The sequence below is a fragment of the Orcinus orca genome, chromosome 8 (genome assembly GCF_937001465.1).
Source record: "Orcinus orca chromosome 8, mOrcOrc1.1, whole genome shotgun sequence".
Classification (NCBI taxonomy): Eukaryota; Metazoa; Chordata; class Mammalia; order Artiodactyla; family Delphinidae; genus Orcinus; species Orcinus orca.
The window spans coordinates 70,296,234-70,321,913 of NC_064566.1; the positions used below are offsets into that span (position 1 = coordinate 70,296,234).

A 25,680-nucleotide genomic window follows, 5' to 3' on the forward strand; every position below is an offset into this window, starting at 1 on the left:
TTTCTCCCAGGATAGCTGTCTAGTCAATGAAAAGAGTAAAATCTTGCTTCAGAGATTTTGTGTCTTCCCTGTATTGGGCATCCTCAAAGATTTGCTATCTACATGGTATCTCTTTCTTCCTTTCTGTCTCCCAACCTCAGTTGTCATTGCTTCCTGTAGCTATTTCCCAGATGGGCTCCCTATGTCCAGGGCTAATGGAGGGTTGCTTGAAATAATAGCAAATGTGCTGAGCACTTATATGCATCGTGCTAAGTATTTTATATTCGTTGCTTTATTCAGTCCGTACAACCACCCTGTGAGGGTTGGTGCAATTTCCCTCATCTTGCAAATGAAGAAACTGAGGTTTAGAGAAGGTAGATGACTTGCCTAAGTGCCCACAGGTAGAGTGGTGGAGCTGTGACTCAACCACTCTTTTCTGTTTTGTTCCAGTGGATGCTTGTAACTGTTAAATTCTGCTGCCTCTCAGGATATAGTATGGTATCTAATAGGGGGCCATTAATAAATGTTAGTTTCCTTCCTACTTTCCCTCCTTTTCCTATCCATCACCTCTCCCCCAGCCTATGCTAAATTCATACAATGCCAGTGGCTCTGAGCTCCACCACTCTTCAAGGCTCTCCTTTCTCCTGCATGCACTCAGTCCTCTCCACCAGGGGCCCGCTGGCATGTTAGGAACGGGGCCGCACAGCAGGAGGTGAGTGGCGGCGAGCAAGTGAAGTTTCATCTGCCGCTTCCCATCGCTCCCCATTGCTCGCATTACCGCCTGAACTATCGCCCAGCCCAGTCCTTGGAAAAATTGTCTTCCAGGAAACCGGTCCCTGGTGCCAAAAGTTTAGGGGACTGCTGCTCTCCACTTTTTCCAAGCATCTCCAGTGCTTTCCTGCTCTGTGGTTGCGTATTTTGTTATCTTAAATAAATAAATTCTTGAAGGGCTGGTTAGCTGCTGTTTCGTTTCTTTTATGTGTTATCGAGAACTAGGGTATCGGACTTTAAATGTGGTAGGTTTTTGGTAAATAATTGTTAAATTATTGCATTTGGGTTTTATCTTGAGAGCAGAGGTTACCGAACCATCAGGGATGTATCACAAGAAAAGACTGGAATCAGAGGGGCACACACCCCACCAGGATTGAGTGGAGGGGTAAAACTGCTGGCTGACTAGTTAGCTAATTGCCACAATCCAGGCAGGAATTCCTGAAAGAATTCTGGTCTAGACAGAAGGCAGAGAGGAGAGGTGCACAAGGTAAGAGGTGTGGTATGCCCTGGCTCTCCTATTAACATCTTCCTCAGCAACTGCAATACTATTACCTGGCCTGTGCTCCTGTAAGCAGCAGAGACAGCTCCTGGAAGCTAGGGAGAGAGGTTACATGGTGTGGGTAGGTTTGGGGTCGCCAGATCAAGGCTCCCGAGGTCTGCAATTGAGTATACTGGGGTGGGTGAGGAGTGTTACTCAGTGTAGCCTGGTTTAAGAGGTGGGACAGAATCAGCAACATTCTCCCAGAATTACTTTAATCGCCTCCGCTCGGGCAGGTAACAGCCTAGAGGTTTGTGACCACTGGTTGTAATATCTGAGGTTGTAGAATCTGTTTTGGCCCTTCTGCTAGTCAACGGAGCCCAGAGCAGCAGCTTGTCGCCCAATCCAGTGCATGATAGAAGCACTGGGGCTAGGGGAATGCAAAGAGAAAAGTCTGGCCACTTTTCATCTGGAAATTCCGCTTAAGAAGAAAAATATCCTACACAGAACTGATCTGGACTTTGAGGGCAGATCGGGAAACCGATTTCGGCCGGAGTTGGCCTGGTGGGAAGGAAAAGAAAGTCAAAGGAAGGAGAAGTGGAGTCTGACATGAATTAAACCTCGGCAGGGACCAAAACAAGGGAGGCCATCGCCCTCCTAACTCTCGGGGAGACACGTCAGCTAGAGCTCGGGGCAATTTCAGCTGGCGATCTCGCGGGCCCCGGGAGGGGCGGCGGAAGCCTGGAGACGGGCTCTAGGGCCCAGCGGCCGGGCGCTGGGCGGGGGTGAAGTGTAGGGTTACAGTGACGATCCCGGACTACCCTCCCCGCGCGGTGCGCGGGGCGCGGGGAGCGCGGGCGGCGGCGGGAGCGCACGGGACGCTCTAGGACCCAGCGGCGGTGGTCCGGTTTGGGGCTGGAGGGGAAGCCTCGGCGTGTCTCCTCTTCCTTGTGAATGGGGCTGCTTGTCAGGCGCCGCTTCCCCAGGCTGCCACACGCCATGCCCGGCGCGCTGCTTGGCGGCCGCCTTCCCCAGCCGCGGCACTGAACTAGCCATGATCGCCTCATGTGGAGGGCAAAGTTGCGGCGGGGAACTTGTGAGTCTGCAGTGAAAGGTAACCAGTCCCCGCTCCGGGCGCAGGGCGGGCGCCTCCGACTCTCCCGCGCAGAGGACCCGGCCCATCGATGCTCCCCGCCCCCTGCCGCTCCGGGCCGGCGGCTCCTCTCCGGGAGTTCGGGGCGGAGATCGGCCCGGCTCCGGAACGACTTGGGCAGCCTTTTCGGTGCCGGGGGCCGGGAGTGCTTGCCACCGGAATCTTGATCTCCCTTATCCATATTGCTTTAAAAAAAGAAAAAAAAAATCAGAACTCTGTTTCCGCGCCACTCTGCAGGCCCCGGAGCCGGCCGGCCGGGTCGCAGCGCCGCGCCTCCCCGCGCCCCCTCGAAGACTGGGAGTCGTTTGGCCGTCGTGGCCCGTGGCCGGGGCTGCAGGCGCGCCCTCGCCTTGGGGCTGGCCTTTCCGGAGGGGCGCTGCCATATGGCCGCCCTCTCCGCGACGCGCCGGCGCGCGGCTCTCCGGCGGCCGAGGGAGGCGGCGGAAGGGGTGGCCGGTGGCCGCTTCCCTGCGCGCGAGACAAAGGCGCGCACGGTGGCCCGCCCGACGCGCCGGACCCCTCCTGTAGCCCCAAAGTCTAGTCTCTGGCGGGTGGGGGCGGAGAAGCGATCGCGCCGCGGACCCCCGTCCTTGGATCGCGTTCTCTGATTGCTTCTTCTTTGTTCTCCCGGGACAAGTTTCTTTGACAGAAACTGGGGAGTTAGATCCAGCTCTCCCTTGCTGTTCGTGTTGCTTCAAAAGAATCTGGTTTCAGGGGGAAAAACATTAAACTTTCCAAGTGGAGATGGCTATTCTTGGAATGGGACTTTCGTGGCACTTCGGTCGATGACAGCTGGGCAGAGCGGGGCCCGCGCTGTGGCAGGGGCCGGACGCGCCCCGTGGGCAGCCGGGCTGGAGGACCGGGCGGCGAAACCGACGAGCGCTGGCTCGCACCCACCTCTAGGGCCTCCGCCGCGGCGACCTTTCCAAGTTTCCCTCTTAGGAGCCCAGGCTGAGAATCCGGCTGCCTGCCCGCAGCTCCCGCGCCTCGCCACGCCCTACTCTCTAGTATCTTGATTGGTGGCTGTAAAGACTTTCCCTTTCCATTTTTGTTCGAAGGGTCTTTGCTTCTTTGGCTTTGGCGTCGGTTTCCTGTCCCCGAGCGGCACATGCTTTGGAAAATGCCCGGCTAGTGTGTGGATCACCTGAACTGAGGCTTCAGTAGACGTGACCCTGACGATGGGCCTCGGAGCCTTTGAGGTTGGGACCGAACATTTTCCGCCCTCGGTCCCCCTCAGTTCCTTTGCCCTGTCCTGATACAGTGCGGACATGGTTGCCCGTTTTCTTCATCCGAGGCATGTTAGGAGAATCGAATTTTTGTACTGCTTATTAAAGTCCTTGGTGGTGTTGGAGATAGTGGGTCACTAGAGCCATTTATGATGCCGGAAGATGCTTTGGACTACCCCAAACAATAACGTTACTTGCTATAAGCAAATACAACCAGAATAGAGGGATTATTAACAGCTACTATTCCAAAAAATTTCCTTCCTTTTCAGGAAGTGAAAAGTCTGGGCTTGAAATGTTGAGTAGTCATTTCTCTCTCTCTGCTTCCAAAACTGGCCAGTGTGTCGCTGCCAAACTAAGATTTCCCCTGGCCGCCCACCACTCCGGGCTGCCCACCACTCCGGGCTGTCCACCACTCCGGGCTGTCCACCACTCCTGGACCCGGCAGCTCTCCGTGGACGTCCGACCCAAGTTAAGCATTGGTGTCTCTCCAGCTTGCAAGTTCTTGAAGCATCTAGACCAGTGTGACATTTATCTCCCAGGACGCTGCTCTGATCATCATAGTACATCTACTATAATGCTTTTTATGGAAGCAATGTGGGCACAATCCTTAATACACTTTGAACTGTTCTACAGAGGAGCAAAGGGTTGGAAACCACTGATTTGACCAGAATTAAAAGGAGTAGGGCATAGAGTAGAAGGCTTTAGAGCTGCCTGCCTCTACTCTCCCTGGTGGGGCATGGGGGATGTTTAGTTTCTGGATGGGTATACTTTGCTTCTGTGAGATACATTTTTCAAGATAAATGAGGAAACCCTTGTGAACTCTGCAAGTGGATAGGAGGAGAGAAGGTGCTCTTCACTCCACTCCCACTCCCTTCTTTTTATTAGTATTTTTAGTTTTTATAAAAATGTTTACTTATTTAGCTGCACCGGGTCTTTGTTGCAGGATCCCTGCATAGGGAGCACAGAGTCAACCACTGGACCACCAGGGAAGTCCCCTCTCCCTTCTTTTTTTTTTTTTTTTGCGGTACGCGGGCCACTCACTGTTGTGGCCTCTCCCGTTGCGGAGCACAGGCTCCGGACGCTCAGGCTCAGCGGCCATGGCTCACGGGCCCAGCCGCTCCGCGGCATGTGGGATCTTCCCGGACCGGGGCACGAACCCGTGTCCCCTGCATCGGCAGGCGGACTCTCAACCACTGCGCCACCAGGGAAGCCCTCCCTTCTTTTTAAAATGCACACAAGTCTTGGTCTTTTGGTTCTGTGTGATGGTGGGGGGTGAAGAATACTAATGTACTGAAGGGCATGTGGAGATCAAAGCACTGAAAAATACATCTGTTCATGCGAGCTAATGGAGGACTTTCGGTTTAAATGAGATTTTAAAGTGCTGTTAAGAAAAGCACAGGAGTGCAGAAATGTGAGTGATTTTCTGGGAAGGCACTCTGCTGATTAGACTTGAGAGTGTCTTCTGCCCTTGGCCAGTTCGTCTGGAGGCTTCTGTGGATAGAGCTCTGCTTTTTTTTTTTTTTTTTTAAGTCTACCCCTGTGGAGAATTGTAGACCCAGGGCCTGGGGGAAAGATGACCGACCTAATTGAAATTAGATGGCAGTCTGGCTGGTGAGAGTTCTGTTGAAAAGTACAGCCCCTAGGTACCAGTGCTTCATAGCAATTTGTGAAAATGCTTTGAAAATGATAAAGCACTGTATAACGTAAAGCTTTTTAAAGAAAAAAATAATGAACAACTTAGAAAACAAGGAATTGCTGGTGAAAATCGTAAAAATCTGATTTTCCAGGCCAATACATTAAAAAGGAAGTGACTTTGTAAGACCCATTAGTAGTCCTGATAAGCAAAATTCTCCCAGAGTAACATCCTCACTCCTTGCAAGTAGCTATCTGCATTTTAAATGCATATGAAAGCTTAGATCAGGAAATTCTCTAGTGTTTTGAATAATTTTTCTCCTCCTATTCTTTCATTAGTTTTGGTAGGTTCTTATGTCCCAGAATTCACTAGGCAATAGAATACTTGAAAAGCAAGGGGTAACTTGGAGGTCAAGTAAGAGGACATAATTATAAGGTTCGTTGGAAATAGTCTGAGGTTGTTGAGGTTTTTATTTGTTTGCTTAGCGATTTAAAAAAATTGTTTTATTTTTTTGGTTTGTTTTGTGAGGGAAGGCAACATTTAAATCTTGGCCATTGTGGGTGGATCCGTACACTACATTTTCTGGAACGGAGGCACGCCTGGGCTTGCGTGTTGCCACCACTCTGAGTTCTTCTCTAACTTGTGAGGCCCTTGGCCTCCATCCTTGTGAAATCGTAGGGTATATTCATTCCAGGCTTTTAGGACCAGACTCCTGGACTCCCAAAGTGTCTCACACATCAGGCATTTTTTCTCCCTTTATTGGGGGGAACGGGGGGAGTAGCCCTAACGTGTTAGGAAATGTATCCCTGTTAAGCCTCTGGAGAATTGGGCTTAACTTAAAAAGAATAATAAAGTCACATGATCCTACTGTGTGTGTTTCAATCTGTATTTGGGACTTCACTGGCCAGTACTGCAGCTATGTACACCTCTTTTCTTGTTTGTTTTGTTTTTAAGTAAAATGCCTGTAGCTCACTTGTTTGTTTGTTTAACTTTTAGTTTTGAAATGATTATAACTTTATGGGAAGTTGCAAAAATAGTAGAGAGGTCCCTTGTACTCTTCACCCAGTTTCCCCCATTGGTAACATCTCACATAACCAGAGTACAACAGTAGAACCAGGAAATGGACCTTGGTGCGATCCAGACCATATTCAGATTTCACCAGTTTTACATGCAAACATTCGGGTTTGTGTGTGTTATCCTTCTGTGCAATTTTTTTTCACATGTGTAGCTCCCTGTAGCTACCACCACAATCAAGATGCAGAGTTATTCTATCACCTCAAAGCCCTGCTTTGTGCCACCCCTTTATGGTCACCCTCCCCTTCCCCCTATTCCATCTCTAAACTGTAGTAACCACTCTGTTCTCCTGTATAATTTTGAGAATATTACATACATAAAATTATGCAGTATGTGATCTTTATGAGATTAGCTTTTTCACTCAGCATAATACCCTTGAGATCCACCCAGACTATTGCTTTATCACTAGTTTGTTCCTTTTTATTGCTGAGTAATATTCCCTGGTGTGGATAGACCACAGTTTGCTTAAGCATTTGCCCACCAAAAGACACCTGGTTGTTTTCAGTTTTGGGCTCTTACAGTTAAAGATGCTATGAACGTTCATGTACAGGTTTTGGTGAGGACAGAGTTTTTGTTTCTTTGGAACGAATGCCTAGGATTAGGATTGCTGGGTTTTGTATGGTAGGTGTATGTTTAGTTTTTTAAGAAATTGTCAAACTTTTCCAGAGTGTCTACCATTTTACATTCCCACCAGTAATGTGTGAGAGATGCAGTTTCTCTGCATCCTCACCAGCTTTTGTTTATCATTTTAGCTGTCCCAGTAAATTTTTTTTTTTTTTTTTGTGGTACGCGGGCCTCTCACTGCTGTGGCCTCTCCCGTTGCGGAGCACAGGCTCCGGACGTGCAGGCCCAGCGGCCATGGCTCACGGGCCCAGCCGCTCCGCGGCACGTGGGAACCTCCCGGACCGGGGCACCAACCCGCGTCCCCTGCATCGGCAGGCGGACTCTCAACCACTGCGCCACCAGGGAAGCCCCCCAGTAAATTTTTTGATCTCATCATGGTTTTAATTTGCATTCCCTAATGGCTAATGACGTTGGACATCTTTTCATGTGCTTGTTTGCCACCTGTATGTCCTCTGTGGTGCAATGTCTGCTCCTGTCTTGCCGTGTTCTAACTGGATTATTATTATTATTATTATTTGCCATTGAGCTTTGAGAATTCCTTATATATTCCAGATATGAGTCCTTTGTCAGATGTGTGGCTTGCATATATATTTTTTTCAGTATGTAGTCTGTCTTTTCAGTTGCAGGAAAAAAGTGTTTAATTTTGCTAATGTCCAATTTATTGAGTTTTTCCTTTTCTGGATCGTGCTTTTGGTGTCACATCTAAGAACATTTTGCCTAGGTTAATATTCCAAAGATTTTCTATTTTAAAAAAAAATTTCATGGTTTTACATTTTATATTCAAATTGTAGTTCACTTTTACCCTCTTAAGAATGTGTATGTCTTGCTATCCATCTTCTAAACCATCTCTTAGGTGTTGATTATGCATTTAGTGCTCTGGAAGCACACGGGTGAATCAGGCATAGCTCCCACTCTCCAGAGCTCGCTATTGGTGAGGTGGTATGTGGACATTCCCAGGTGTTAATATTATGATAGAAGAGAAGAGCGTGATGTATTTGGGGGCACAGAGAAGAGAAGCAGCAGGGAGGTCTCACTTTGATCAGGTGGTCAGGGAGGGCTTCCCTGGGCATGTTGCCCAAGCACGGTGGGAAGAAAATGGGTTCTTGCCTTGGATCTAGTTTTTAGATATTTTACTGACATGAATTCTTCAGTGTGGGTTACCCTGGTTCTTGAGCACAGGTTGAAGGACTTTGGGCAAACTGAGTGGTTGAGGACTTTTTTGAACAGCACATGGCATAATAGGTTAAAAAAAAAGAAAATGCAGTACTTAAAACTGAGTATGAGTAAGGTTGAATTGATTTAAAGTTAGAATATGTGTCAAAATGAGGAAGGCAGTAGTATTTTGGATTGTTTAGGGTCAGATGGACTTAGTTTGCTTCCTGGCCCTAGTTTGCTTCCTGGCCCTGCCACCTCCTTTCTGTGTGATCTCAGACCCGTGCAACTTCGTGGAGACAGTGGAGACAGTAATGGTTCTTACCGGCTGGAGTTGCATGCAGGTGAAATGAATTGATGCATATACGGCACTTAGCTCAGTGCTGGCACATTCAAAGCATTCAGTAAATGCCTATTATTATCATTATTATTATTATTAGTAGTAGTAGTAACATAGCAGAAAGACAAATGGTTTTATAATGTTATGTGTTTTCTCATGTATCTTTTTCTTTGAGAAACTGGAATCCCAGTTCTTACTCATAGAAGCTTGCCTTTTCACACTTGGGAAAACTGAGCTGTATACCAAATACTGTTTATTTATTTAAAATTTTATTTTATGTCCTTATAGTTAATTTACAATGTAATGTTAATTTCTGCTGTACAGCAAAGTGATTCAGTTATACATATATATATTCTTTTTCATATTCTTTTCCACTATGGTTTATTACAGGATATTGAATATAGTTGCCTGTGCTATACAGTAGGACCTTGTTGTTTACAAATATTATTTATTGATTGAGGTTAGAAGCTAGGATACTCTATTCATGATCTAGTGCTCCTTATAGAATATACCTTTTCCCTACCTCTAAACCAAGAGTTTCTGAGTAAAGAACAATTTTCTCTCCGCCCTGACCACAGGAGGTGGTAGGAGGTGTGTGCTGTCCTGAGCTAGTTCAGAGTTTGGGGTCCTTATTACCCGAGGTACAGTAAGCCAGGGCTGACGTCACTGTGTCCCAAACTTCACTACTGGCAGCTCCCTTTCCTTTCCTTTGATGACCAAGTTGTTCATTTCCCAGAGGAAACGGACTGCGCCTTAGATGTACAGTTGTAGAGCAGTGGTTCTTAAACGTGGGTGGACATCAGAATCGTCAAGAAGGCTTCTTTAAAACCAGACTGCTGGGCCCCAGCCCCAGACTTTCTGTTTCAGCAGGTCTTGGATGGGGCCTGAGAATTTGCATTTCTAACAAGTTTCCAGGTGATATTGTCACTGCTGGTTCGGAGACCACACTTTGAGAAGCACTATTTTAGAGCATTGGCCCCTATAAATTAGACCTAGACTGAGGTACCTTACTCTTTGGAACTGATTCTGTTCATGTTTAATGGTTGAGATCGAAATAGTTTTGATTTCTGAGGTTCCTAGTTGATGTACATGACTGTATCCTTTCCTCTAATTCCTCTTCCATGCCTTCCCCCTTCCCCACCCCGACTTTTCCTTCTCTCGGTTGTCTTTTGATCTCTCAGTGCTTGGAAGACATGCCAGGTTATGGTAAATGGTGACCATATACCAGCCATATCACCTTGGCTAATTCACTTAACTTCTGTAAAATAAATGTGTTTACTAATGCTTATATCCTAAGGTTATGGTGAGGCTTACCTGAGATAATGCCTTTTAAAGGGCCGTATAAGAGGTAAAGCATGGTGCAAAATTTGTTTTTTTATTCTTTTGAGCGTCCTTGATTTCCCTTTGGAAGAGTGTCCTTGGATTTGGAGGTGGACTGCCTCTCCTGATGCTGAGTTCCACTGCTGCTGGGGGGACTCGGTAAAGATTGCTTAGAAATGTTCAGGGACACTGTGGAGAAGTTACCTGCAGTGGACCGGCGTTTGGGCTAGGGTCTCTGAGGGCTTTCCAAGCTGCGATGTTTTGGAGGCTCATTGATGTGTAGTTGTAATGACTGGAGAAGAGCTCGGGGCTGGAAAAAAGCTTGAGCAGGTGCTGCACTGTTAAGAGAGTCCGCTTCCTCCCAGTGGAGAATTAAAATTCCATGATTTTTTCCTCGCAGCTTAATCTGGCCCACAGATTTTTCTTTCTTTTTTTTTTTTTTAAAGTTCTAGATCTATACCTTCCATGTTAACCGCTAGCCACATGTGGCCATCTAAATTAATGAAAATTAAATGAAACTAAACATTCAGGTCCTCAGTCATACGGGCCACGATTCAAGTGCCTAAGAGCCATGTCCATCATTACAGCAAGTTCCACTGGCCAGTGCTATTTTAGAGGGATGCTAGCCCTGTTTGTCTGAAGGCAGCATCATTGGGCTTCATATCGTGGGACCGGGGCACATTTTTTTTTTTGCGGTACGCGGGCCTCTCACTGCTGTGGCCTCTCCCGTTGCGGAGCACAGGCTCCGGACGCGCAGGCTCAGCGGCCATGGCTCACGGGCCCAGCCGCTCCGCGGCATGTGGGATCCTCCCGGACCGGGGCACGAACCCGTGTGCCCTGCATTGGCAGGCGGACTCTCAACCACTGCGCCACCAGGGAAGTCCCGGGGGCACGTTTTTGAGTGAAATGTACCACTCTTCCCTTGGAAGTCTGGTGTGACTGGTGGGGAGAAAATACCGCGGGGATACTGCCCTGTCAGCTTGAACCTCACTTTGCCACTTGGCAATTCGGAGGCTCATTTCCTTTGGAAGGTGGGTCAGCAAGGCATCTGGGCATGGAGTTTATCAAGTTAGCAGGCTGTTATCAAGGGGTGTGTGTGGTCTACTGTTTCTAGGGGATATTCGAGGCTTTGGTTCAGTTCATGGGATTCTTCCAGGAATCTGGTCCTTGAGAGAAACAAATGGAAATGTTAGGCTGGATTTAGCCCTGAGACCCCCTTCTCCTGGGGAGGATCCAGAGGCGGCCTGGACTCCTCCGCCTTGGGTCAGCTGCCCTGTTGAACCAGCCTTTGTCCGTGGGAGGCTGGGGGCTCACTCGTATGGTTTGTGGCGCCAGTTTGGACTTGCTCGGATGCCATTCCGCGCTGCGTCATCCTCACTCTTGCCTCCTTTGAAGGTGTTCTGTAAACTGTCAAGTTCCTTTCCTTACTCCCCGGCATCCAATCAGTCACCAGGTCCTCGCAGTTGACCCCCAGGATGGTTCTCGCATATGTCCCCGCCCTTTACGTGTCTCCACAACCCAACCAGCCAGACTCCTCATTACCTGGACTCTGTGGGAGCCATGTGACAGGTGTTCCCACTTTGCTGTCCCCCACCTCTTCTGATGAACTCTGTCCTCCCTCCCTCCCTCCTTCCACCCCTCTCAGGACAGGCAGGTCAGGAAAAGGATGACAGATGTCATGTCTTTCAGGCTCACTCTGCCTCCTCAGTGTGAGGTGGGGCGCACACACACCCTGTGGCCCTGTGCCCCGGAGGAAGGAGGCATCTCCCTTCCAGCTGCTGCTTCTCAGCTGTAAGGGCTGCTCCGGATGGCGTGGCCCAGGAACGGAACCCCTGAGAGCAGGCGTGAGGCAGGCCTTTCCCTTCCTTCCACGAGCTGTGCTCTGAAGGGCTCTGACCACCAAGTTTCTAGGGAGTGAGTCTTTCTATCTGGCAAGTCTGGGGAAAGGAGAGAATGTAAAATTCTCTAGTAAGGCCCTGTTTCCTGAGGGACGGGTCCCTAAAATCACTGCAACTAAGTTGCTCATCCTGGTGATGTGGGAGAAGGTTGAAAGATGTGAGAGCAATTTGTTCACTCATATGAACTCTGTAATTTATAACCAGTCCTCATTTTAGGGATGTGAGGTTTGTTTTCAGTATTGGATACTACAAGCAGTACTTTGTCTTTTACATACTTCTTTGCAAATGTACTAATATATATCTACTATAAATTCCTAGAATGATAACCATAGTATAAGTACATTTTGAATTTTAATAGATATTGCCAAGTTGCCATCCAGAGATTCTATTTTTTTTCCATAAATTCTCCCCAATTCAATTTTGCTAAAATTTTACCATCTGATAGACAAAAGACTGTTATATTTTAAATTTTTGTTTGTTTATTATGAGTGATATTTAGTATCGTTTTACATGTTTATAAACTACCTGTATCTGTTTTCCTGAAAACTTTCTATTTATGTTAAACTTCTGCTTATCCATTTATAAAATCTCCTCATACATTAAAGGATGAGCCAATAATTGTCAAAAAAAAACAAAAAACGATGTGAGGGCAGACAAGAGGGAGAGTCTGGGATCTTTTCTGAGGAATGGGGCAAGGAGGAGGAAGGATAGGAACAGAGACTAGGGAATGTACTTTTTCAGATTTATGGAAACTCGTGGAGGCAGTGGACATTCCTTAGTGCATAGTCGTAAACTCACTGCAGAACACACGTAACCCCACTCTAGTTTCTGAAAGGAGACATGGACTAATGTTCCTTTATCTGGAAGAGAAAAAGAAAATGTCTTCTTAAATCCCAATAGGCTTCAATGAAGACACCTGGGAAAGTACTGTAACCAGCACAAAACCATTTACGCAAACCTTGAAGATAATGGGGGTGTGAGGTTAGAAGCTGGAGCTTTGTAAAAGGACAGAATCCTGTCACACTCACCCCTCCCCATGGTGGTGACTGGCCTGGTAGGTCCAAAATGCGTGGCAGCATGAAAAGTGGTGAATAAATTCACTTTAGCTAACTTTTAGATTTGCTCCTGTAAAATACTCATCCAAAAAAAGGAAAGAGTATATCTGAAAAGGTCGACTCCGAAATAGGGATTATCTTGGTCCTGAGTTTAGAGCTAAAATTTCCCCAAATTCTGAAGTTACTTACCTTCAACTTTCTCCAAAATAAATTCCAGGAATATGGAGTGGAAAATAATGGAAAGAAATACAAATATTTATATTTTAACGGCATTTGTTAACTGTCCAAGATCACACTGTAGTTTAGGACCATAAAATGGGCTCTGTGTAATTAAGTTTGCTCATAAAGTGAACAGCTTTTGTAGGATTAAATTTAGTAGTTAGGCAGAAATCACAAATATTCTAATTGAACCTACTCTGAATTAGTTTCAACTTCTCTGAGGATGGTACATGTTGAACATTTGGGGAGCATGACATTTCTTATTTGGGGACAGAATATAAATTAGGCAAAATTTTGGATACAGAAGCTCTCACTGCTCAATAAAAATCTGTTGATTTACTAACTCTGGACTGTGCAAGTCAATACTGAGGTGGAGAATTTGGTGAGGATACAGTAAAAGGATATAGTTCCTCCATTTGACATTTGAGATCTCTCATGTGCGTGGAACTGAACTCGGTGAGGGGTGTATGTCCTTTGCACCTATGGAATTTATATTCTAAAAGGAATGTAATGTTAGAAAACAGAAGGCAAATGAACTGGTTTATTCCACTCTGAGAAACGAAGGCCAAGAAACGATTAATAACTGCCTTTCAAGTATTCTGTCTTCACTGTGGACTGCGTAAGAGGAAACGTGTTGAAATGACAGATATCGTGACTTCTAGAAGCATGGAAGAGTTCCCTGCCAGGGAACTTGGGAGGGTATATGGAGGACACAGATGCAACCAGGGAATTACTAGATGTGTGAGTGTGACTTAGTAGAGGACACTCAGTAGAGATGATGGGAGGTGGGCCTAATGGGCCAGTTGTGATGTGTTCATCTGTGGAGCTGAATGGTTAAGACTCCAGAGCTGGAAACCTGGAGTCACTTCCCACCGGTGCCTCTCACTGGCTTTGTCATCTTGGGCAAATTACTTAACCTCTCTGTTAAGTAGTTTCCTCATATGTTAAATAGGGATAATAGTAACACCGACCTCCAAAGATCATTGTAAGAATTTATGTGTATTATGTGAGTTAAAATATGTAAAGTGCTAGGACCAATATCTGACACATTAAAAGAGTCATGTGTTAGTTATCACCCATGTTCCATTGCTGTGCAACAAATTGCCTCATCCTACTGGCTTCAAGCACTCATTTATTCTGCGTCCAGATTCTGTGGATCTGGACTTCAGACGGGGATGAGGTGGTTTGTTTCTGCTCCAGTGTGCTGGGAGGAGGCTGGGGGGTGACTGGATGGTTTGGGATCGGGTTATCTGGAGGCTCCTTCATTCACCTGTCTGGCATCAGGGCTGGGATGCACTTGAAGGCTAGGTCTGCAGACTGGAGCCCCTTCAAGTGGCCTTTCCTCACAGCATCAGGCTAGTCAGAATTCTTGCATGGTGGCTCAGAGCTCCAGATGTGAGTATCCCAGCAAACAAGATAGAAACTGCCCTGCCTTTTATGGTCTGATCTTGGAAGTCACCTAGAGTCACTTCTGTCGTTCTTTATTGGGCAGTGCACTTAAAAGCTTGCCAAAATCCAAGGGAAGGGGAGCTCATCTTTCTACAGGAGTGTCAAGGAATTTGCAGACGTGTATTAAACTGCTAAAGTCATCATAAGAATCATGTCGCCAATATTAAGATAAAGTATTAACAGTTGAGCACACAGTAAATCCTCAGCATTTGGACCACCTAGAGAATGCATTGTTCTGAAGATGTGAATTTTCTGTGTAGTTAAAGGTAAGTGTGGCAGTTTTTCTGCAAGATTGATTCCCACCCCAACTCCGCCCCTCCACTCCCTCAGCTCTTGCCTTGTGTAACTTCTTCTTGATCGTTCAGAATCATCATTATAAACATCAATTAACGTGATGTGTTGTTTGAATTGAGGGTGGGGGGAGAAGGGTATATAGATAATACAAATATTTGTGGACAGTGAGTCTCATTTTTTAGATATAAGCACCACAGTTACCTCCAAGAGGATGCTTTCCTACTCATTGTTGAAATAGGATAGTAACTAAAATAGGTAGTGACTGAGGGTGCAAAATGATGATAGAATTAGTGTAAAAATTCACATACATGTTCTATGTGCAAGAGGTACTCGGTGATACACTGGAAAGCCCTATGCTGATGACGTTTCCCATTTCTTAAAGATTTGGACTGTGAGAGCCCTGGACACTTGCTAGGTGGAAGTTGGTCAGCACCCACAGAACAGACCAGAGTCAGCAGCACTGCAGAGCAGTTCAGTGATAGAATATGCTCTGGATCGAGTTCTGAAAAAGTCATCTTGTTTAAAAAAGTGTTCGAATTGGCAGACTTCTTTTCATTGGCTGTCTGTAGCCTTCTAATGCCCTTGACTTAACTTGCAGCCTTAAAGACCTCCATGGCCTTTTGCTTCAGCTCTTTTTCACTAAGAACTGCTCTTAGAGGATTGATCCAAAGATAGCTCAGAACCTTCACATAAATCAGCTGCTTTCTGAGTCTGATAGGGTGGCTAAATCAGTATTGTCCTGGTCTTTTAGTTTTGCTTTTCAAAAATTTCTTTTCTCTTTCTTTTTTCCTGCCCTCCCCCTTTAAAAAATCATAATCATATTTTAAGTCATAATTTAAAAATCATGATTCTTGGTTTGTCATTTTTGGTCTCCCTGGAGAAAGTGACAGCCAGTCTGAGAACTAGAAGTGGGTAGGAACAGTGCAGGTCTTAGACCTGAAGAATGCCATTTGTTGAAAAGGGACATGGAGCCCTGGAGGACTGGCCGGAAGCTCAGGTGGCTGGAATCGTGACCGACAAGGATCAGATCAGAGTCAGTAGGTTCTCCCAGATGAGGGAGGGGAGCCCTTGGAAAACCACCAGGTGGGGCATGTGTCAGGGAGTCATATGAGACGTTCTATGGCGACAGCACGGGTTATGTCTACATTCACCTTTCAATTTTCTCTTTGATTTGAGTGAGTTGTTCTATCTGGGAAGACCAGTGGAAAATTAGTGCTAGTTATACATCATTGTTTGCAAAATCTGCCTTATATCATCATATAGAAAAAGGATTTAGGAATCTGTGATCTGTTGTTTGCTCATCCATTTAAGAAGTTAAGAAGAAAACAACCCTCAGGCTCTTAAGTCTGGTTATCACCTAGAAATCTCCACCGAACTAAACTTAAGCCTCATCAACATAGCAGTGAAATCCGCTCACGTTGATGACCTTTGTGTTGATTCAGACCTGAGATTCAGATCTCCAGAAATGTTACATTATGTTCTGGTCATATTGATTCAGGCCTTTTTTTCAGAGAAATTATTGTAAATCAGTTTTGAAACCCTTGACTTGGAGGAATTAGTCAGTTACTTGTTGCACTGGGCATTAGAGGAAATGTTCTAGTGGGTCCTTGTAGTCAACTGATGCATTATACATCTTGAAGCGAGGTCAGCCATTTTTATTCTTTGATTTTTCATTTTATTGGCCAGTTACAAGACTTACTGCTTGGTGATGAAAATAGGCTTTTAGTTGCCACCTGTGTTATGATCTGGAAGGACTAGGCTTTCAGGATCATAGGTAGTAAAGGGTCAGTTTTTTCCTCCATTGACAGTGAAAGGGATGGACTCACTGCAGGAGATGCAGAGAAGAGATTTGGAGTTCACACCTTGACCTCCATCCTGTTATACCACCGGTGGATTGAAAGAAAAGTCATGGAACACAGGTGACAAGGAGAGGAGGGTTTTTTGAATTATTTGTAATTCTCCGTACAAAGGACAAATCTGCCTCCCCCCCCCCCCCCCCCGACTCCAAATAACTACCCTATTGTCCTTCTGTGTGAAGGTGGAGCCTCCGGAGCAGCTGACGGTGTTCAGGTTAGATTCTGGGTCCTGACACCTTCTCCAGGTCCACCTAGGCTCCTGTGTGCCAGGGTGGCCAGACAGGTTAGGAGTTTTGGAGAGCTTTTGGATGACACCGTGTATCCTTTTATTTTGGTTTTTGATAGTAGGACCACAACATTATGCTGATTTTCTGAGGAATTGTGTGTTGTAAGATGTCCCTTATTCCAAATTCTTGGAAAATTGAAAGTGTACTTTTAGTCTTGTTTGTCGGTCAGCTGAATAGTCTGACCTAAACCACTCTAAAAGCCTTCATCTCTGGTTTGCTCGAGCATCTTGCTGCTGTTCCTAAAAAGCTCACTGGTTGGATCCTCTCTTGAAAGTGAAGTTTACGGCGATGATTCTTTCTTTTGTTGTTTTGCTTTTATTTTATTTTTTAATTAAAAAAATTTTTATATTCTTTCCCATTATGGTTTATTACAGGATAGTGACTATAGTTCCCTGTGCTATACAGTAGGACCTTGTTGTTTGTCCATTCTATGTATAATAGTTTGCATCTGCTAATCCCGAACTCCCACTCCAGCCTTCCCCCATCTCCCCCTTGGCAACCACAAGTCTGTTCTCTATGTCCGTGAGTCTGTTTCTGTTTCGTAAATAAGGTCATTTGTGTCATATTTTAATTCCACACATAAGTGATGTCATATGGTATTTGTCTTTCTCTTTCTGATTTACTTCACTTAGTATGATAATCTCTAGGTCCATCCAACAGCCTTGATTCTTGTTCCGTTTCCCCATTCTCATCAAAAGAAGCTAAAATGTATTGAGCACTTACTATGCGCTGGAACACTGCTCATAGCCCTTGCCATTGTCTCAGTTAAGCTTTGTTAACAGTCCTATGTAGTAGGTCCTATTATCCCCATTTCTTGGTAAGGTAATGGGCACCAAGAAGTTAACTCATTTGCTCCAGGTCACATAGCTAATAAATGGTAGAGCTTGGATTCTTACATTGTTTAAGAAACAGATTTGTCAAGACAGAACAAAAAGCACGGCACATCCTTCCTTTCCATTCAGTGGGTATTTTCTCCTCTGTCGTTTTTATTCTTTAAATCTTTCTAATACTCAAGTCTTTTGGCTTGACAGCATCATTCTCTTTTCTCTTCGGTCATCATGTCTTAACATCCTGCCCTTTGTCCAAAGATTGCCTGACTTCCTACCAGGCAAGTTATTACAGTTTCTTTTCTCCCCACCTCCTAATAGCAATCTCACAGAGGCTTTTTGCCCATCAAATGTCATTGTTGATTTTTATTCCCTTTTATAAGAATTCCTCAAGGGCAAGAAGATGCATTCCTATGCAGGTGTTTTCTAGAGGGGCTGCTCTCTCTCTTCAGATGCATTTTCTGTGATCAACAGGATCTTTCTTCTGACAGAGTTCAAGCAGCGCTTTGCATCAAAGGGCCTCTGTACGTCTTCTCTGTATGTCTCACCAGCTTTTCGGGGCTGTGGGCATCTTCCTTTGCCTGGGCAGGGAGGTAAATCATTTTCAAGTATGACTGGTTTGCAACATTTTTCATCTTAAAATTCTCCTTAAGTTTCACATTTTTTGCTGGAAAAGGCTATAGAACAAAAAACAGTGTTTCTCAAAGTGTGGCTTGTGGAACCCTGGGGGTTTCTGAGACCTAAAAGTTATCTTCTTAGTAATACCAAGACATGCGCCTTTTTCACCGTATTGACGTTTGTACTGATGGTCCAAAAGCAAAAGTGGGTAAAACTGCAGGTGGGTCCACATGAATCAAGGCAGTGGCCCCCGACTGTACTAGAAGTCAGGCTGCTTCTCACCAGCACACAATATAAAAAGCCCGTTTCACTTAAGAATGTTCTTGTTGAAGCAGTACAGATGATCAATTCTGTTAAATCTCCGACCTCAAGTACATCGGTGTAGTGTCTTGTGTGACGAAGTGGGAGATACACATAAAGTGCTGCTGCAGCAAACTTAGGAGGAGCCCTTGTGTGACAAGCACTTGAATCGTGACCTTAATAGCAGCTTTTCTCAGTTTTAGTTGAAAGAACAATCGACAAACTATGGTTATTCTGAGTTAGATATTTAATAGCTGTTTTCTCAAAAGTGAATAAAGGGTGACTGTTACGTCAAGAAAATCAATGCACAGTATTTGTTACCAATGATAAGACTCAAGCTTTCAAGTGAAAATTAGAATCTTGGAAAACTTGGATTTGCCACCATGAGCTTGACAACTTCCTAATACATAAAAGACTTTGATGGTTGCGATCTGTGTTGTCATAACAAATGTGATTTTGTCAATTTTGTTGATATTGCTTACTTGAAATATTTCCATGTATGGAAGATTTTGCATAGTTCGGTGAACCATTATTTTCCCAATGACCAATGTATGATGGTAGGAAATCCTGCACTGGTAAAGAAAAGTTCCTTCAAAGTGAAAGATGGACCAGTAGACTTTAACGTAATAGAATATAGAGGAATATCCAAGAAAAGGTTTGTTTTTAAATTTACTTAATTTTTATTGGAGTATAGTTGATTTATAATGTTGTGTTAGTTTCAGTGTATAGCAAAGTGATTCAGTTATATGTATATGTATTATATATATGTGTATATATAATATATATATATATTCTTTTTCAGATTCTTTTCCCATATAGGTTATTACAAGGTATTGAAATAGTTCCCTGTGCTATACAGTAAGTCCTTGTTGTTTATCTATTTTATATATAGTAGTGTGTATATGCTACTCCCAATCTCCTAATTTATCCCTCCCCTCCACCTTTCCTCTTTGGTAACCATAAGTTTGTTTTCCATGTCTGTGAGTCTGTTTCTGTTTTATAAATAAGTTCATTCATATCACTTTTTTTAGATTCTACATGTAAGTGTTATCAGATGATATTTGTCTTTCTCTGTGTGACTTACTTCATTTAGTATGACTTACTTCTAGGTCCATCCATGTTGCTGCAAAGGGCATCATTTCATTCGTTTTTATGGCTGAGTAGTACTCCATTGTATATGTATACCACATTTCTTTATCCATTCATCTGTTGATGGGTATTTAGGTTGCTTCCATGTCTTGGCGATTGTAAATAGTGCTGCAATGAACACTGGGGTGCATGTATCTTTTCAAATTATGGTTTTCTCCAGATATATGCCCAGTAGTGGGATTGCTGGATCATATGGTAGCTCTATTTTTAGTTTATTAGGGAACCTCCATACCGTTCTCTATATTGGCTGTACCAATTTGCATTCCCATCAACAGTGTAGGAGGGCTCCCTTTTCTCCACACCCTCTCCAGCATTTATTGTTTGTAGATTTTTTGATGATGGCCATTCTGACCAGTGTGAGGTGATAACCTCATTGTAGTTTTGATTTGCATTTCTCTAATAATTAGTGATGATGAGCATCTTTTCATGTGCTTTTTGGTCATCCTTATGTCTTCTTTGTAGAAGTGTCTATTTATATCTTCTGCCCAGTTTTTGATTGGGTTTTTTGTTGTTTTGATATTGAGCTGCATGAGCTGTTTGTATATTTTGGAGATTAATCCCTTGTTGGTTGCTTCCTTTGCAAATATTTTCTCCCATTCTGTGGGGTATCTTTTAGTTTTGTTTATGGTTTGCTTTGCTGAGCAAAAGCTTTTAAGTTTAATTAGGTCCCATTTGTTTATTTTTGTGTGACCCAGAGCATGACATTCCTGCTTTTTGTTTAGGAAAAAAGGAGATAATGAAACCTAATTCTCAGAGATGTGAGAATTATCTGAGATAATGTTTGTGTATCATGTCCTGCTCAGTAATGTTACTTTCTTTGCCTTCCTTCCCTATAATTAGATAGCTGCTTGTTTTACATGACTTGCTGGCATAGTTGGCCCTGTGATTTCTCAGTTTCAGATTTAGAAGTATTTATCATATAATATGGTAGGCAGTTTCCCAGGCTTTTTCTCATCATGCTGAATTAGATGTATTTTTTTGTATGATCACTTTTCTATTGTATCTTTGTAACAATATTTCAGATGTAGCTGAAATAGTCATATTCCCTTACCAGTCATTTGGGTTAGCTACTATGAAATATAGGGCACTAAAACTATTGACTTCAAGTCTGAATTTATTAAAAAGTAACACATTTATGCAAAGGATTTTTCACTTTAAAGGAGTCAATGCAGATTGGTTGGCTGGTTGGTTTTAGGAAAAGTTGTCTCCTTTAATTGTTCATCATTGTTTGGATTCTTCAGATCTAACAGGTTTTGACTTAAAATGTGATTGATTTATAAAGTTTCAGTTGACCACAACTTTTCAGTTCATGTGTTGTATAAGATCTTATATGGCAGAGAAGTACAAGCTTCCCAAACCTGACTCTGCATTCAAATCAGCTGGGAGGCATAGCCAAACACTTCCTTTCTGGTCCGTACTTGCGGTGATCCCGATATTACAGGTCTGACATGGGGGCTTGGAGGTGACATTTTAACATGATCCATGAGTAACTTTGACACACCACGGGTTTAGGATTCACTGTTAAAGTGGAGACGCCATCATGAAAATAATATGTGGCCAAATGGAAGGGATGGAAAGGTTGGTTTCATCAACTGCCTTGGTGTTCTGGTGATTGGCAGGTGGTGTGTTCTTATTACTCTAAGCTTTTATAAGAAATAACACAAATCTGTCTCATATATACTGGCATTTATGCAGGCATGTATGGAGGGAAGGAAACTTTCCCAGAGCCTTTCCCCATTATCCACAAGCAAGGACATTTCATTAAAACTCCTCTAATATTAATATAAGAAATTAGGCAGGAAAAGAGGACTTAGAATTAAGTGTGTACTGCAGTCCCGCTCCTGGGTATATATCTGAAAAAAACAAAATGACTAATTCAAAAAGATACATGCACCCCAGTGTTTGTAACAGCATTATTTACAATTGCCAAGATATGGAGGCAACCTCAGTGTCCATCAACAGACGAGTGGATAAAGAAGATGTGGTAAATATATATCTACAGACACACACAATGGAATACTACTCAGCCGTAAAAAAGAATGCAATTTTGCCATTTGCAGCAACATGGATGGACTTGGAGGGCATTACGCTAAGTGAAATAAGTCAGACAATGACAAACACTGTACGATGTCTCTTACGTGTGGAATCTAAAACATACAACAAACTGGTGAATATAACAAAAAAGAAACAGACTCAACAGATATAGAGAACAAACTAGTGGTTACCAGTGGGGAGAGGGGAGGGGGGAGGGGATTAAGAGGTACAAACTATTAGGTATAAAATAAGGTACAAGGTTATATTGTACAACACCTGGAATATAGCCAATATTTTATAATAACTATAAATGAAGTATAACCTTTACAAATTGCGAATCACTATATTGTATGCCTACAACTTATATAATATTGTCCATCAACTATACTTCAATTAAAAAAATTAAGTGTGCACGATTGGGGGATCTTTGGATGGCAGAATAGCATAGTAAAAAGAGCTCTGCTGTTGGAAGGGCTTAAGAGCTGTGCTGCTGGCTAGTTTTGTGACTCTGGACGTGACTTTACCACCGTGAGTCTGGTATCCCTGTCTGTACAATGGGAATAGGGTGATAATTAAATACAATAATTTTTATATCATCCCTGCACTTAATAGGCCCTCAGTAAATTGCTATTATTGATTATACTCTTCTTACTAAAGGGATGTTTAATTTCTTGGGGAATATTCGTTGCTTTAAATTATGTAGTTCATCCATGAGCCAATACTGACTTATGGGGTGGGCGGGAGTGATAAGAAGAAATGTACTTGCCTCTCCAGAGTCCCAGTCCTTGTGAAACGCTGCCGCCTGGCAGACCTCTCGGTGTCACTAAGCTGCAACAGCACGCTCTTAGGATCCGGAAGGCTGGAGGGTCCTAAGATCCTCGTGTCTGAACTGTTCCTCTCTCTGCAGTGGGGGTGAGAGAGAGCTTTGAGGAGCACAGCTGTGCATTCATGTTGTCACTTTAAGTCTTGGGGTTTATTTTAAGGCTCTTCATCCTGTTTGTTTTCCTTTGTTCCCCAAACATTAAGTACTTACTGTCTGCAAACAGTGATAGAAACACGTTTGAGCGATGGAGCTTACCTGCTAGTAATAATTTGTTTTCCTCACTGGGAACAAAATGTGAGGCAGGGCACCCAAAAGAATCCCTTTGTGGTCCTGAGATAAGTATAAACAAATAGGGTATGTTTAAAGATGATTTAAATTTCAGTTATTAAATTAATATAGGGCTTATTTATTAAAACTGATCCAAGTAAATAAGGTCTAGCGATCTATTATACAGCATAGTGCCTAGAGCTAACAGTACTGTATTGTATACTGAAAATTTGCTAAGAGGATAGATTAAGATCTTACCACACACACACACACACATACACATACAAATAATAGAGGGGGTGGGAGAAAACTTTGGGTCGTGATGGATATGTCTGTGACCTTGATGGTGGTGATAGTTTTACGGTGTATGCTTATCCCCAAACTCATCGAGCTGTATACATTAAATATGTACAGCTTTTTATGTGTTAATCATACCTTAATAAAGTGGTTTAAAAGAAAAAACTTACCTGAGGAAAGGAATCTCTGAAGTCCAGGTACTTTTAGTTTTAGCTAAGTTAAACACCAAATACATCAACATGAAATATGAATTGTGATAATTATGTGTACTTGAGTCAAGATATTTATGTAGCCTTTGGATGTGATAGTAAAACCCACATTTAAAAAATGATTTCCTCTTGGTAGGTGGGGTCCTTTTACCATGGACGCTCTCATTGTATACTCCCTGTGACTCTGGGTGGTGGGACTGCAATGACTCCTTTTATTTATTTATCTTTTTAACGGTGCATGAGTGGACACACTTAGAGGTCTCCCGACTGCACCAGCTCTCAGACATGTGAGGAAGCAGAAACTAAGGGCTGTATTTAGCACACAGTCCCAGGGCTCTGGGATCTGCTGTGGGTGTTGAGTGGGACCAAAGAGCCCCTTTCTCTAAATGTGAATTTGTGTTTAAGCTACAAAATCCCTGTGATGTTGTTACCTCTAACATGTACAAAGCCCCTGCAGGATTTGGATCACAGCATGCTTGTAATTAACCTGTTTTAGCACTAGATGGCTTTCTCCCTTTTTTTTTTTCCCCACTAGCATTTACCAAGCCTTGGTCTCCTGAGTAGATTGAAAGAGACAACTTGCCTTTGAGTTAAGCTCTGTAGAATTAAGAATATGTTTGTAATTGGTTATTTTAAAATGTATCTTAATTCCATTAATGTGTATTTATTGAGTGCCTATTATGTGCTAGAAACTGCTAGGGACTGTGAACATATGCAGATGGGTCATTGATTCAATAAATAGGTACTGAGCACTTACTTTGATCTTATTCCTGCTGGAAACTGGAGATACAAGAGGTGAATAAGGCAAGATCCTTGCTGTTAATCAACTTATAAGTTAATGGGGAGAGAAAAAAAACTAAAAAAATGAAATACACAGGCAATGTAATATATTGCGGCATAAATATGCATGAAATGTGAATGGGAATGCAGGTGAGTGGCATATACAAAATTGGGGGAGGAGGGGTAGATGACTTCCTGGAGGAAGTGGCACTAGAGGAGGGCTTCCAGAGACATTTGGATAGTCAGGGTATATATTTTAGCATTTAGAGTGTGCCGAAGTAAGAGTTTCCTTTTTCCGTATAGGAAGAAAGGCCCTCCAGATGGAGGAAACTTTGGGGGAACTGCAAGTATTTCTCTAGGTTTTGTGCAAAGGGTATTTGGGGCAATAGACATGAGTTGCTATAATTCAAGGCAGGTTGTGCTAAGTCATGTAGTACTTACCATACAGTGTTGTGTTCTTAGAATAGGGGTCAGAACAATTAAATTTTCTTGTAAGGTAAGTCTCTGTATCTATAAGAAGTTCTTTTTAAAAAATATTTTATTGAAGTATAGTTGATTTACAATGTTATGTTAGTTTCAGGTGTACAGCAAAGTGATTCAGTTATACATAAATGTATATATTATTTCTTTACATTCTCTCCCATTATAGATTATTACAAGATATTGAGTATAGTTCCCTGTGCTATACAGTAGGTCCTTGTGGTTTATCTATTTTATATATAGTAGTATATATATTTTAATCCCAAGCTCCTAATTTATCCCTCCCCCACCCCCTTTGGTAACTGTAAGTTTGTTTTCTATGTCTGTGAGTCTATTTCTGTAAATAAGTTCATATGTATTATTTTTTTAGATTCCACATATAGACCTATGATATATGTCTATCAGAAGTCCTTGACTGTAAGCAGTGCAAAGTAACTTTGGCTAACTTAAGCAAAAGAAGAATTTATTGGAAGTATATTGGGCAGCTCACATATTAATGGGAAGGCTCAGAAAATGAGCAGGAACCTAGGTGAAGATATACCGGCAACCCAGGCAGGGGTAGGCTACTTGTCTTGTGATGATTGCGGCTACCATGGATACCACTGTTGCTCCTGGACTCCTGGGGGTACTGTTACCATAGATACTTTATCAGCATCCTTTGTTTTTGTGTCATTTCCTCAAGATTCAAAGTCTTTGGTTGGAATATCAGTTGACTGGGCCTCGGTCCTCCTAACTGCAAGAACAGGGAGGGGACCTTTTGGCTTCTGTAATGGGAGGTAGACCCAGCTTCCAAGGCTCACACGGTGAGTTCAGGGTTCTCCAACACTATTAGTATTTAATTGGAGGTGATTGACTATCAGGGTTATGATAGGTAGTAGTTGAAAGTTGAACCACCTAATTCTAAATTATTTTCCATTTCTGTAGTGTTATGAAAATAATGTGCTAGTGCTTTTAGTTATTTATTTTTATTAAAGCACAATTGATTTACAATGTTGTGTTAGTTTCTGGTGTACAGCAAAGTGATTCAGCTATACATACATGTATGTATATATATTTTTTCATATTCTTTTCTATTATGGTTTATTATA

At 43.3% G+C, this 25,680-nt stretch overlaps 1 protein-coding gene across 13 annotated transcripts in view; it reads left to right on the forward strand.

Annotated features, from left to right (window-relative positions):
* The window catches only part of AMOTL1 (angiomotin like 1), a 170,667-nt gene that overhangs the window by 58,712 nt on the left and 86,275 nt on the right, over positions 1-25,680 (forward strand). Inside the window, exon 1 of one of the 13 annotated variants that reach the window (XM_004265463.4) lies at positions 2,035-2,342. The exons of the other annotated variants lie outside the window; for them this stretch is intronic. Coding sequence (XP_004265511.2) covers positions 2,294-2,342 — 49 coding nt within the window. The 5' untranslated portion in view covers positions 2,035-2,293. Of the gene's footprint in view, positions 1-2,034; positions 2,343-25,680 lie in introns of those variants that run through there. 13 annotated transcript variants of the gene reach the window in all.